Raw genomic sequence first — 14,636 nt, 5'->3', positions numbered from 1 at the left:
ATGTAAATAAATGATACCAATGTTACATTTGCTGTTTTATTTATTTGCCTATGCTCTTGAATAAAACCGAAGAAAATGAGCACATCTCTTGCCGACATAGGTGAAAACTTAAAACTGAGTGTTAAATCTTCAGACTACCTAGGCGCCTAATGAATTAATTAGGTTCGTTCAGTCGAGATACCTAACTAACGCGTGTGATAACCATGCGAGAGAACATTAGCATATTCCTGACACAACCCATCGACCATTTTATTGAGCTAATGTGATAGAGAGCTAATATTTATAGGCTTTGTCATAAAAAAACTAATAATAATTAAAAACAGTTTGTACTGTATTCACGCTTACTTTGCATGCATGCATGCTTTCATGGAGATAATTCAAAATATATTCATATTTTTTGGATTCAAACCATTAAACTTGAATAGGCATAAAATCCATACAAAATTCAGGACATGTGAGCCTTATTTTTTTTTTAGTGACGTGGGATTATTATTATTGTACTTATGTGAAATTTTCACGTCAAACGAGAAAATCAATTTTTCTGATGAATATTACAATTTTGAATAACTCTCGAATTGTGTCATAAATGAGAGCATTAAAGATGTAAAATAGAGAAAATTTAAGGCAGAATGTATACCACTGCAATAGTGTAAAGATAAATATTAACTGTGCTATCAGTAAATATATAGCCTATAAGCATTCAGGGTTCACAAAAACTATTCAACACTGAAAGAATTTTTGAAATTGGTCCAGTAGTTTCGAAGATTACCATATTTAATCAAACTCTTCAGTTTTATCTTATTCGAATAGATTAATATTCATTCAAAAATAATGATTAATTGAAATAAAATAATGAAAAGTGTGTTTATAATTCTGATTAAAAATATACATTGAATTAATAACATTTCAACAAATATACAAGGCACAGACTTCACATACATATAACATTAAGATCACTATATTAACTATCATCATTAGGTATTTGTGAATCTTCAACTGTCCTAGATGCAGGCACATACACTTTAAAAGAATATTCTGTACGAGGAAATGATCCAGGATTCACAACTTGACAATTCTGATAAGCTCTTGTATAAGGCTGGAAGTTATCACCAATAACAATAAGATCAGGCATTGGATATAAGCGTAATGCATCGGCATGTTTCCAGAATACTGGCTGTACACCAAGAGACAATGGTGATAGAGTACATTGACTCAGTAATGTCTTAGTTAAATGATCTGGTATATCACCTGTTTCCGGAAAGTGTATTGCATTACGACACATCTTTGTAACTAAATCCTGTCTTAGAACAACTATTTCCTGTGTACAATACTGTATTCTACATGGATTTGTTGTGAATATAACTGAATTGCCTAATTTATCACAAATTTCTTTAGTAACAGAGTTTGGTATTGCTGGTCTTGGTAGAATATTTGGTGCAACTGGATCACTTCTGCCAGGCACAAATATGAATTTGCATGATTCTCTTAATTTTGTGAATGGATATATCACATCAGCTAAATTTATTAAAGCTGCCTTTAGTTGTGTGCTGTGCTCATAGCCATAGGGGCAAGATAAAAACTCACCCATAAACACTATCGCTATTGGTGGAAAGTCATTAAAACCGGAAAACAGTGCTTTCAATTTAGAAATAACCTTTAAATTATCAAACCAGACATCTGATAAGAATATAATCATACCATCTTCATTTTCCTGTTCAATTTTAAGTAAGTTCTGCGAGTTTTTCAATAATGACTTTGATTTACCCCCAAATGTGTTTAAGTTACCAAAATATGGCATTGAAGTTGCCCTGCTTTCTGATGGAGGCATTACAAGGCCCATCACATGTAAAACTTTGTCATCATAATATCCTTCTGCTAAAACAAAACTATTTTCTGTGAATAGACCAGAATGGTACCTTGTCTGTGTCATATCTAAAAGTACACTACCGGTAGGGTCTTCCAGATAATATTTTCCTTCTGTCAACTGTGTAAGAAGTCCAAGCACAATAACATCATCAACTTTACTTGAAGAACTGAGCAAAACCTCAACTTTACGAAGTTGAAATCGATTCTCACTTTCCATTGAGGGCAGGGAGTCTTTAGCAAACAACTTATTTCTTATAGTTCTCTGCCAAATTATTGTGTATCTGTCTATTAAAAACTGGGCTTTCCATTTAGGTTCTGCATACAAATTATTATTCGTAATATCTTTGATAAATTTCTTTCTTTCATTGTCATATGAAATTTTAGGAACATTAAATACGTCAATTATGTTCAGAACTGTTTCAGTTTCTTCTAAACCGGATGATGAACATTCTCTAAACGCCACTTCTATATGCTCTTTCTCTAATACTGGTTGTGAAAGACATTGGTGTAATAGATGTGCAGTTATTTTATCAATAATTCTTAATCTCTCAGTATTTGATAGTCCACATAATTGCTCGGCAAGAAAGCCACTTGCTTCTCTACGTATTGTAAAACCACTGAGTTTAAACGCATTGTTTATTTCCAAACGTATTTCCTTTAATTCAGCCATTTAAATAAGAGAGTATTATATTAAACACATATTAAAAACGAATGTACAGAATTTATACTTTTATTTAAAAAATGAATGACTTGTTTACAAAATATTAAAATATAATTCCAACTTTCTAAAAAAAATAAGTCAGCTATTCCCATTTCCCGCCTTCTCTGACGCTAGTGACATTTATGATTTGACAGTAACTGAGTAGTGATAAGTGAGTACTGACATCAAAAAATTCTTAAATTTTCTTCAAAAGAGTGCTTTAAAAAACCTAGTAATTCATTTAAAATAAATACAAGACGTTTCATTGTTTTCTTACTGAATATTATTTGATATACATAGTTTCTGTTACTTAATTTATCTCTGTAAGGTTGTAAAGTAGTACCAGTACCAGCATATACATACGCATCATCATGGTTCTTTGTTGCCACAACGCCATAGACGATTCATATACACTCATAACACGTTGTAAGCGCTTCGTCAAGTACCAGCTATTTTTCGCTAAATGAGCGTTTTGGTTTTTTGAGAGCGCTACAAATATGCAGAAAGCGCAAGCAAATTTTAGCACAATCTTCATTTATACAAAAGGTCATGGATATATTAAAGTACTAATAAAAGGGCTCTCTGCGGTCATGCAACGGTTATGAAACAGAAGAACTATGATTGAATGTCTGTGTACATATTATGTAGTGATCTATGATATCAGTGGACGATAAATTTGACGTTTGACGTTGACAATCACTTGTGTAAAATTTCGCAAAAGCAAATTGTAATTTCGCAGTTTCTACAGTTTTGCAATGTGCATCATAATTTGTCAACGTATTTGTTATTCAGCACTTTTTAATTAAAATTTGCAATTATCGTTAAGTTAAAAACAATTTCTTAACATAATAACGCGTTAAACCTTACATCATACTTATTTGTAAACACTATAAACTGTGATGTTTTTAATTTATTTCACATGAAAGTGCGTCGCTTAATTTCTGTTATTTCTTTTACAAAACAGTTTTCTGTAAGTTTACCATATTTGATTTAATTTGCCGGTAAATTTTTCGTTTGCTTTATAGTCAAGTTGTTGTAGAGAAAGCATCACATGATGGACATATTGCGCCAGTTCCAAAGTATACCGTGGTAAGTTGTTATGATTTTCCTTCCTCAATACTTGTTTACGCATACATAAGTTGATTGAACTTTATAGTAAAAGTTATATGTTGAAAAAGGTTGATATCATAAAACCCAATGATGTTGTGATGATGCAAATGTTATGAATTACATCCTCTTTTAAACACTAATATTACAAATATCAAACGTTGTATGAATGTAAAATTATTACTGTTTCACGCGAAAACTAGACATACTACATGCATATACTTCTTGATAATATCAAAAATAAAAAATGAATTAAATCAGTAAAGTGGTTTTCAAGTGTCTTAGCATAATCTAAGGAAGCAGAGATTCAATATTTAGTAAAAAATTAACTATCTATCTTAGCAAACATTGGTATGCTTGGATACTATTATTTATTTATTAGGTTCTGTTTGTATTTTAGTTGGGTCACAGCTTCTCGCTAGTACAATAAAACCCAGAGTCCTATCCCATAATTTTATAATCAGTTTAATTGTGTTACAGACATGTATAAACAGTGAATGTTATATTACAATGTACAATCAGATCACATTGAAGCCATACAACTGTTTTGTTATGTTTATTTCAGTTATTTGATTGTATGTGTAAGGTTTCTTACTACAATGTGTTTTATTTATGTGTGTATTTGCAAAAGCTGTATTGAGTTACTATAACATGACTTAAAAACATGTTGACAGAGCCCTTATTGTGTATTATTGTGAACAGAACATCTAACTGAAAATCACTGCCATAAATGACACAGTAACCATTAAGTTTTCTTTTTCTAAATTATATCTGTATTTGTTATTATGAAGGATTAGATTATAGACATATTTTCCATATTTAACAGAAGCATTATTAAATATTGCATAAAAAAGACAATTTATAAATGTGTAATGTAACAATTTTGCAGACCTCTGGTTGGGTGTGGTAGTTTATTAACAACCATAATTCACAGGCATAATATATCAAAAGTGTTAGTGCATTAACATTGCAACCAATGTTTCTTCTTTTCAATCCCAGTGAACACTCATAAATAAATCTCATTCTAACATGTACAGCGATCAGAAGGCTCATAATGCGATTGATCACTATAAATAATTATTTGCTACAAAAAGGGTTCATGGGCTGGTTTGCTAAATTACATAAATTCCATATCAAAAGGAAACACATCAACTTGTAGAAAACCCACAAAGTTGCTTAGGTACAAACCAAAGATAAAAAACATTTCAATTGAGAACCTTTTTCATTTTTGGGAATGTCTTTAAAATGAAAAAAAATTATGATAAAGATTAATATCCCTAGAGAACTCTCAATTTGTATTTAATGGGTACTTCATATAATTTTTAGGTGCAAACCTGACTGGTGCTATCCAAGTATGGGAAAAGAAATGAATGATCTGTTAAAGCAATGCATAGACTTGCCCGCACCAAAGTTAATAGATGATGTGTCAGAAATTATAGAGAGAAGCAAGAATTTTCCCATATCCTTTCCCATTGAAACTGTGAGGTTAGTCAAAACAGTTTTTAAGTAATGGAAGTAATCATAAGATGCAAAAATATGTTTTCGACTATTTGGCAACTAAACAAATTCAAAAGTTGATTAATCTTGAACAACCTTTTTTGTGTCTTAAAACAAACCAACAATTTGTAGTACTTTAAAAAGAGTGATAATAATAAAATTGAAATAGAACATAACACTGAAATATAAACTATGTACTATCAGTACATATATGTATATAGCCTATAGTACTCAGGCATTATGTACATATACAACAGTGAAAAAATTTTTCAAAATAGTTCAGTAGTTCCTGTAATTAGTATGTTCACACAAATAATCCAACTCTTGTATAATGTACAACAAAGAACTAGTATGAATAACCAAATTATTTTTCAGATTGGAAACGTTAATAGAACGAAAACCACTGGAGAGATTAAAGAGAAATATTAAATCCACTTACCCAATAATACACGAGAGAGTGCTGTTGTTAATGACACATTTTTTGATTTATAAAAGGTACTTAATTAGTTTAAGGAAGGATGTACTCTAGGAGGCAGATGAGACACTGGGTCTTGCCATCTACATGCAAAATAAAATCCTCGTCACCTTATCTGCTTATAGTCTTTTGCGAAAGTTTACTTTATACCTGTAATTAAGGTATTTGCATTAAATAGATGTGTTTAAGGATATTTTTTGTTAATCTTTCTTTGAACAGTTCAGTATTAAGCAAACAAAATTCCTGCTAATATTATGAATGCGAAAGAAAATCTGTGTGTTCACACCTAAACCATTGAATCGATTTCGGTGAAATTTTACATATATATAGCTTAAGACCCGTAAAAAGACCTAAGATATTTTTTATCCTGGAGAACGGAGAACCCACGCAAGCGAGAGTTATATGAGGAAAACTCCACCGCTATTAATCTTTTCTTTAATATGACAGTGGATGGCTAGCAATAAAAATATGCAATGTAAAATTTTCATTCTAAGCACTGTGTATTTGATTCAATTGTTGTATTTTTTATTAAAAAGTTACATACATTCTTGTATATTTTCAGGGAATTTGGTTCATCAATAGAAAAGGCTTTTTACAACAATATGACTGTACCAGAATTTATCGATAGGCTATTAAAGAAACGTGCAGTTGCGTTCCTATCGAAAAAGGATACATATAAACTTTTATCTGGTGAAAGTGGGTAAGGAAATATAATTGTGATAAGTTTTTTAAATGTTTTTTTTGTCTTTTTGTTGCTTTTGTTGGTGTTTTTCGTTTTTTATTTGACTTAGTTTGTAATTTTCTTTAGTAATTTATTTCTCAACTTTATTGTTGAAGCAAGGTATTTTATTTATGTACATGTATTAAAATTGGAATGTAGAAGTACAATAGTAATTGTAAAGTATAATTTTAATAAAGTTATATTTTATTTACTTGCTTACATATGATAGTGATATTTTCACATCTACACTAATATTATAAAGAGGAAAACTTTGTTTGTTTGGTTGTAATGAATAGGCTCAAAAACTACTGGACCGATTTTAAAAATTCTTTCACCATTCGAAAGCTACATTATCCACGAGTAACATAGGCTATATTTTATTTTGGAAAAAAATAGGGTTCCGTGAGATATTTTCGATTAACTGAAAAAAATCAACCAATTACTTATTTTGCGTACGCTGCCTAAACTACAAATACCATAAAATGTTAGAATTAATTGTAGATGTTATAAATATCTACAAAAAAGTCCGCGACACACTATACCTATCTATGTCGAGTGAGGCACAACAACCAAATTTTTATTTAAAAATCTTGAATTTTTTTTGGACTACATTTAAACGCGTTTATTTTACTCACGCTATTAATCCTTATCAAAATAAATTATTTCATCAATAAGTACAGTTTATGTTGATAATATTTGGTCACTGAATGATTAAAATTGGACGTTTAGTTTTGAAGTTGTGGTGAAATTCAAATATCACGATTTCTGCTGCACGGCCCGTTGCGAAGTGAGCGTCGATAAACTGCTTTCGCGTGAAAGAGCACCTTACAAACATCCATATATTCATCCATACCTAAAAACTTTCACGTTTATAATCTTAGCAGGATCTGGATGTAGATGTACCACAGCGAAGCCGGGGCGGACCGCTAGTTAAAAATAAAATAGTATTTTTAGTAAAAAAAAACATTATTAAATTTTTATGTGGTATGATCACATAAAAAAATTGGTGCATTCAGTCTAGTACCAAAATTGTTTAAATAAGAAAATCGCGTTTAAAATCCGATTAAACGTCTTTAATTTCTACATACGTAATACTCGCAAAAAAAAAAAACATACAAGAAAATACAAATTAATTGCCTTCAAATTGTTTAGTTCTAAAAGTTGATATTTAATTTTTTTTTTTCTAAATATCTTTTCAGCAACGACGGCTGGGAGCAAATCGGTACGCTACAACAGAAACCGCCCCTCGAGCTGGAGAACTGTCTCAGCTACGATGAAATCAAGCTCAGCGCCATGGTGTACATCAGCGGGTACACCGAATGTATAAACGATGGCAGCAGGTGCAACAGCGGTGCGGTGGATGAGGAGAATGTGCAAGATGATGCTGTTATTATCGGTGAGTATTTAGTTACGATTGTACTCGCGTGGTTGAGGAAATCTCCATGAGATTTGTAATGTGATTGAGATTTTAATTTTTAAATCAAATAATAAAAAAAAACACACAAACATTTATAACTTGTTAAACCCTTCACATTTAACAAGTATAGGTAATACAAATTCTTGCTTGAACCGAGTTTTATGTTAATGTATTCTATTCCTACTTCCTACTAATATTATAAATGCGAACGTTTGTAAGGATGTGTGTGTGTTTGTTGCTCTTTCACACAAAAACTACTGAATCGATTGCAATGAAATTTGGTACGTAGATAGCTAGGCAACTGGAATAACTTATAGGCAACTTATTATTATTATTCCAACGGGATACGGACTTACGCGGGTGAAACCGCTGGGCGCAGATAGTTAAATATTAAAAATAACACAAACACTCATAACTTGTTAAACTCTTATTACATTAAACAAATATAGGTAAAACAAATTCTTGGTTGAACCGAGTATTATGTTAATGTATTATATTTCATTTCATAATACAGATTCTTTTGTAAGAGATACATTTAAAGTGAAGTCCCGTGTCGCCTAGTGGGGTAAGGGGCAGATGATGTACATCTGTTTCACTGATCGATTTTCTTTAAGAGCTACATTTAGTAGATAATATTCCCATAGTATAATAAGAAAGAGTTGGAAATTTGGAATACCGTTTCTTTGCTATGATTATGACAATTGAGAAATTCAAATTTTATTATTGTCGTTTTTATACTATATTTACCTTTCTTTATTAAATTTATTGTTCATAAATTCCAGGTCTAATCGGTCCACGCTTCGAGCGTCCGGAACGAATGGAATACGAAGATATATTGATAACGGAACAACAGAACGTTCTGGAAAATGGATACGGCGAAGAGGTTACACCGACCACGTGTCTTAATGTATTGAAAACAACATACGTAAGGAATAATCAGTCGGCCAAACATATGTGGAGACAGATTTGGTCGGAATTCTATCAGGTTATATTATATATTATAATAATTTCTGATAGTAATTTCCTATTAATTGGTAGTTATATAGAATATAAACTATACAAGACACGCATTTCGTATTCTTTTTTCACTGCCTCAACTATAAAGTTATGTATATATAAATACATTAGCAACAATAACCTAATAAATAGTAATGGACTTACAATCATGCTTAAGTGTCCGTAGCTAAACTCTGCCTGCGCGTATATTCGGCAGAGTTTTCTAAAGAGCGTTTCAATGGACTTTGAAAATTACTGTCTCGTAATAAGGTGTTAATTTGAATGTATGTTACATATGACGCCCACCTTAAATAAATAGCTATGGCAAGTTGTTTATAATACGCCCAGTTGTCTTAATTTTTTCTTAATATATTTTCCTTATATTTAACTAACTTTTTCAGGCTCACAGCTATACATATCAAGAACTAACCGCGTACGTGAACATAACGGACAAACCAGACGACAAGAAGTTTCTAGAAAGATACGTGAAGACACCACGCGGTGTGTTCGATAATGAACTGTATTACAAGCGGATAAGTGTTATGGCCGAGTGCGCTTTAATGGAGGCAGAGTGGAGAGGGAGGGAAGTGGGGGGGAGTGCGTTCTTAAATGTTGTGGGTTGCGGTAAGTATAAAATTTTTTACTTACTAAAAATATAATTGCGAAGCATTGACGGACGTACGTACGTGACGTACGTAAACCTGAGCAATCATGCTGAAAAATTATATGAAGTAAAACATTGCCTATATGGGGAAGGTGTGGTTTTTAACACGAAAAATATTAATGAAAATAGAAATATACGAACTGTTCGCATTGTTCTATGTCGAGCATGCTTCGGCACTAATTGGGCCAGCTCACACGGGCACACGCAGAGGACCGGTGTGAAATAGTAGCATACTACTGTGTTTCGTACGGTGAGTGGGGGAGCTGGAGGCCCATATCCTTCTCCTTACCCTTGACAATCCTTTTCTTTATTCCCTCCACCAATCCCTTCCTTATTCGTTATCCGCTTAAATTGGCCATCCGTTTTCACAGGCATATGGCCTCTGCAAATCTTTATAGGTAGTGCTGGTCACCATCAGGCAACCCATCAGCTCTTTTGCCAACTAACAAACATTCAAATAGAACTTTGTAGTGTAATCAATCCACAAAAAGTATTATCATTTCAGGTCTAGGCGTTTGGAAGTTGAGCCCGCACCAAACTGACGTGTACGTGCTCACGTTTCTGGAGCGAATTCGAGCTTTCCTCAAGAAGGATTTATTGAACCATGTATCTGACGTTAATTTTGCATACATAAAACCAAGTAAACCTATAGAAGGTGAGTTATAAAGTTAACGTAATTAAATAGACATTAATGAAAACGGTCAAGTGCAAGTCGGAACTGCAAACAGTGCGGGTTCCGTACAAGTAATTTGTTTTCGAATTGGGCCAGCTCGCACCGGGGAAGTACCACACCCCCACAGAAAACCGGCGTGAAATAGTGGCATGCCACTGTGTTTCGTACGGTGAGTGGGGGAGCCGGAGGCCCGTTTCCTTTTCCTCACCCGTCCCAGTCCATTCCTTCTTTCCAGTCGTTAATCCATTCCTTTTCCCTTACCCCAAAAAAGCGGGCAGCGCATTCGCAGAGGATCTACCATTGCGAATGTTCATGGGCGGTGGTGATCGCTTACCATCAGGTGAACCACCAGCTCAGTTGCCCGCTATGACATAAAAAAAAAAAAAAAAAAAAAAGTAAACTAAACAGCAACTACAAAAAATAATCGTCTACCATCCAACTTCTAACCGTGCCAATTGTTGCTTAACCTCGAATTTTTTATTGTTTGTTATACAGTACCACAGAAATATATGGTCTCGGAAATTTTCAACTGGCTAGCTATCACGTGTCTTGAGATTACAGCCCGGTGACAGACAAACGGATAGCGAACATAAGATATTTGAATGGATATTGTTAAGAATATTTTTAAAGGTTCCTTTAGTACAAATGATATTCCCAATCACACTGATTTTCCCATTTTGACATTCTGATTTTCCCAATCGCATAAAAACATCTCAACTTTCTTAATAATTTAAATTAATAAAATTAAAAAAAAATCTATTTATAACGGTTTAGCGTAACGATAACGAATTTTCATACCGATATTTGATAACGGTATCCGTTTTAATGCGACACCGTATGTACAATTGATCTTTTACAGATTTATTTTGTAACAAATCTGCATCGGGCTCGTCGCCAACCGAGAAACGAATATTCTTCGAGAGTAAACGACATCCCAAAGGTAAGAAATAATATGTAAACTAGTAAAATATGTAACTGTAATATGTAACATTGTAAATAATAAAAAATTTAAATTTTTATGTATTATGTCACACTTATTGTTTATATATAATATTATAGAATAAGTGTTTTTTTTTCTACATCACGTTTGACAGATGAAAAGCTAGATCGAATAAATTATTGTACCGAACAGTATAAAATATGTAGTTGTTTTTGCATTTATTTTAATGAGGTACATAGTTTTGTAATTTCATTTTTTCATAGCAATACAACTTGTAATTTTTATTTAAAGGTGGCATTAACGTACAAATAGAAAAGCGGGAGCCCTCTTCGAAACTGACGGGCGAACACGCGGGAAAGCTGCTAGTTATGACGTATCCTTGGGATGGGAATGCCCACCCTGGAAATGAGTTTTGGTAAGCATTTATATGTAATCTAACTGCGCCCGGCGGTTTCCTATGTGTTATTCCAGTTGTCCAGCTATCTACATACCAAAATTTCATTACAATCGGTTCTGTAGTTTTTGCGTGCAAAGAGTAATATACATACATTAAAACCTGGAATATTTTGTGTACTTTTCGTTATTTTGTTAATATATCTTAGTATTCCTATTGTGTATTATTTATTATAACATATATAAAATAGTATTTGTTATTTTTAGGCTAGGTAGCCTATCAGGATCTGGTGACCCCGCGGCGGCTTGTTCAACGCAAGTGTCGGAACTGCACAACGCACACATCAACCCAGCTATATCTGGAGCTAATACTAGAGTCGTTGGCCGATACGGGCTGAAAACCTTGTCCGAGTACTGCATTGCATTGACAACGTAAATAACGGTGTCACATCGATTTCGGTGCGGTTTGGTAACGGTATTCGGTGACGTTATGATGGTTTGGATAGAGGTCGGTGCGTAACGATACCTGCTTCGAACGGTATTGTGTTGGGACGGCAGTAGTTAAAGTTATGTAGAATAATAATAGTTGACACTTTTTGTATGTATAGCACAGTAAATACCGAAAATGTGGTTTGTTTTAGATGTGTCCTATAAATTCGAAATATTTAGTGTCTTACTATGAATATGCCTAACTAATCGAGTAGCCGAAATACGTAATGTAGTGTATCTATCGTAAGCAATTCTATTCATGCTGTTTTTTTTTTTCAGTGAAACGACTATTCTTTTTAATAACTTCGAAACGCAGTTTGAATTAATAAAATTAATGACGAATAAGCTTTGTAAACCATTTCATATGTAACGCTGAATTTTGTGCATTTATGTTATAATATATCCATTATTATAATGGATTAATATTAAAAAATACATACTTCTCATATCCAAGTTTGTAACGATATAACGCTATGCCATAACATCTCTATAACTACACTATCTAGCACGTGTATTAAATCCCCATATATAACCGTTTGTAACGGTTATGCTATTGTAAAATATCGGTGTGGTACCGATACCGATAACGGTACCTAATTGTAGTGATTTCGTATCGCACTAATGTTAAACGCACAGTATCAATAATTTGAATGAAAAAAGACTGATAATTGTATGAATGTGGCTTTAAATTAAGGTGTAATTAATGTTGGCTTTGTCTATTGAATCGATGTGATAATAATTGGTGTCCATTTAATCATGGATTATTTTTTTTGTAATATGAACTTTCTCGAATCCAGTTAATCTATATTAGTTTTCACTTTTAATATTATAAAGCTGGAGAGTTTGTTTGTTTGAACGCGCTAATCTCAGGAACTACTAGTCCGTTTTGAAAAATTATTTCAGTTTTAGATAGCCCATTTATTGAGGAAGGCTTTAGACTAAATATGTACCACGGGCGAAGCCGGGGCGGACCGCTAGTTTGAATATATAGGCGTTTTTTTTAACTTGCCTCAAAGAGAGAAGAGAATAGATATTATGTCTTGTAATAATGTGGTGCATCTCCAGAATATTAATGAGGTACGAATAAAGTAAAGACCATGAATGGAAATAAAAGATTAAACCGTTAAATTTCTTTTTATACCCTTCGTAGGAATGAAAATCTTTTTTTTTTTTTAGATTTTTTGTAATAAAATCTAATATTTGATTTTTTTAATTTCGATATGATTGGGATATTTAAGAAATTTAATTTAAAAATAACTTGGTCTGCTAATGGTGCCAAAATTTATTGAATTTGAATTTAAAATTATGTGAAATAAATTTGTAATATAATTTTTTTATATTAGCATTTCAATGCAAAACATTGCATTTCAATTCTCGGTATATCAGCATTGACATACTTTTAACTGCTAGATTTACAATCGTCTATTAAAAGATCTTTAAAAATATCCGAGCGGCACAAAACACTCATTGAAATTGACACCTTATTTCGGGGCAGTAATGTTCAAGTTGTTTGTATCCTTTATATTACAAGTCTGCCTAATGCACGCGTGGGCAGAGTTTTGCTTCGGACACTTTGATTATAAGTCATAAATCCTTTGCTATTCCCATTTTATATACCAATAACAAAAAAAAATATGCTATAAAATAACGCAATATAAAAGACCAAATTCAAAGATACATAATGAAAGTTTTATTGCATAGAATCGTTTTTTTATTAATGTTATATTCTTTGCATATTATAATTCTTACATTTTACTCGTTTGTACTTCAGCCGACTTCAAAAGAGGAGGTTGTCATATATTGTATTTTTTGTGTTGTTTCCTGGGTTCGGAATCGAATTTAAGGATTCTTTTTTTATTTGAAAACTGGTGCATTCCGTATAGTCCCATTATTATTTTCTTTTTTAAATTACATTAAAATTAAAAAAAAAAGGTTTTGCTAAAATAATACGTTTAAACCGTATAAGGAATGGTAGCTGTTTTTAACTCGCTTCGAAAAGGAAGCTGAAGATATTATATATAGCTTTTTTCGGTTGTAATTTTGTAGGATTTCTTACATAATTATTTAAACGTATACGAATTTTCGATCACTGTAATGTATTTATTTTAACACCTTTATTACACATTATAGAAAGAACAAGAAAAAAGAAAATTTAAACAATGAAGATATTGTATAACGGGACGGCCTTATCACTTAAGAGTGATTTCTTCTAGGCAACCCCATAGGTAAAGGATAAATATTAGGTGTGCAAAGGGAGGCAGAATAACATTTACTAATGTATTTTATTCACACAAACGTGTAGGAAATTAATGTATCCATGAATCTGCTATAGGTAATTGCAATAGTTTAGATTTTAGTCATTCGTAGCAAAACATTAATCACAAGTATCGTATATGCATTATTTATCAACAGTATTCGTTTGATGATTTTTTTAACATGAATAAGATACTGCTACGTATTACTTAATTTAAAAAAAAATAATCTACAAAAAATATGCTCTATTTTTCATTGCTATCGTTGTAAAATAATTTATTCCTCTTAATCTATGATGGATAAATATGTTATGACACGTCACGCTTTGATATTTCCTTACATGAAAGAGAAGAAAGATATGGCTCAGAAAAAGAAGGAAAGAGATGTATAGATGACTTTACAAGCATTATTTTCAGTATATTTCGGAAAAATTAAAAAGGGAATT

The 14,636-nt window shown here is 32.2% G+C and overlaps 2 protein-coding genes across 2 annotated transcripts; one reads left to right on the top strand and one right to left on the bottom strand.

The window, feature by feature from the left end:
• Nucleotides 1–863: 863 nt before the first annotated feature.
• LOC119836786 (DNA polymerase epsilon subunit 2) lies at nucleotides 864–3,028 on the bottom strand. The gene has a single exon (XM_038362255.1). It carries the CDS (start codon nucleotides 2,534–2,536, stop codon nucleotides 962–964), a length of 1,575 nt encoding a protein of 524 aa, XP_038218183.1. The 5' UTR covers nucleotides 2,537–3,028; the 3' UTR covers nucleotides 864–961.
• Nucleotides 3,029–3,251: 223 nt separating this feature from the next.
• LOC119836801 lies at nucleotides 3,252–12,881 on the top strand. The gene is made up of 12 exons (XM_038362269.1): nucleotides 3,252–3,536; nucleotides 3,606–3,655; nucleotides 5,000–5,158; nucleotides 5,546–5,665; nucleotides 6,208–6,345; nucleotides 7,566–7,762; nucleotides 8,566–8,768; nucleotides 9,181–9,403; nucleotides 9,949–10,098; nucleotides 10,976–11,056; nucleotides 11,348–11,471; nucleotides 11,717–12,881. Exons 1-12 carry the CDS (start codon nucleotides 3,486–3,488, stop codon nucleotides 11,883–11,885), a joined length of 1,665 nt encoding a protein of 554 aa, XP_038218197.1. The 5' UTR covers nucleotides 3,252–3,485; the 3' UTR covers nucleotides 11,886–12,881.
• Nucleotides 12,882–14,636: the final 1,755 nt, after the last annotated feature.

This window comes from Zerene cesonia, chromosome 25, assembly GCF_012273895.1.
Source record: "Zerene cesonia ecotype Mississippi chromosome 25, Zerene_cesonia_1.1, whole genome shotgun sequence".
NCBI classification, from domain to species: domain Eukaryota; kingdom Metazoa; phylum Arthropoda; class Insecta; order Lepidoptera; family Pieridae; genus Zerene; species Zerene cesonia.
The sequence above is the reverse complement of the archived record's forward strand: the minus strand, read 5'-3'. Positions and strand labels throughout refer to the sequence as shown.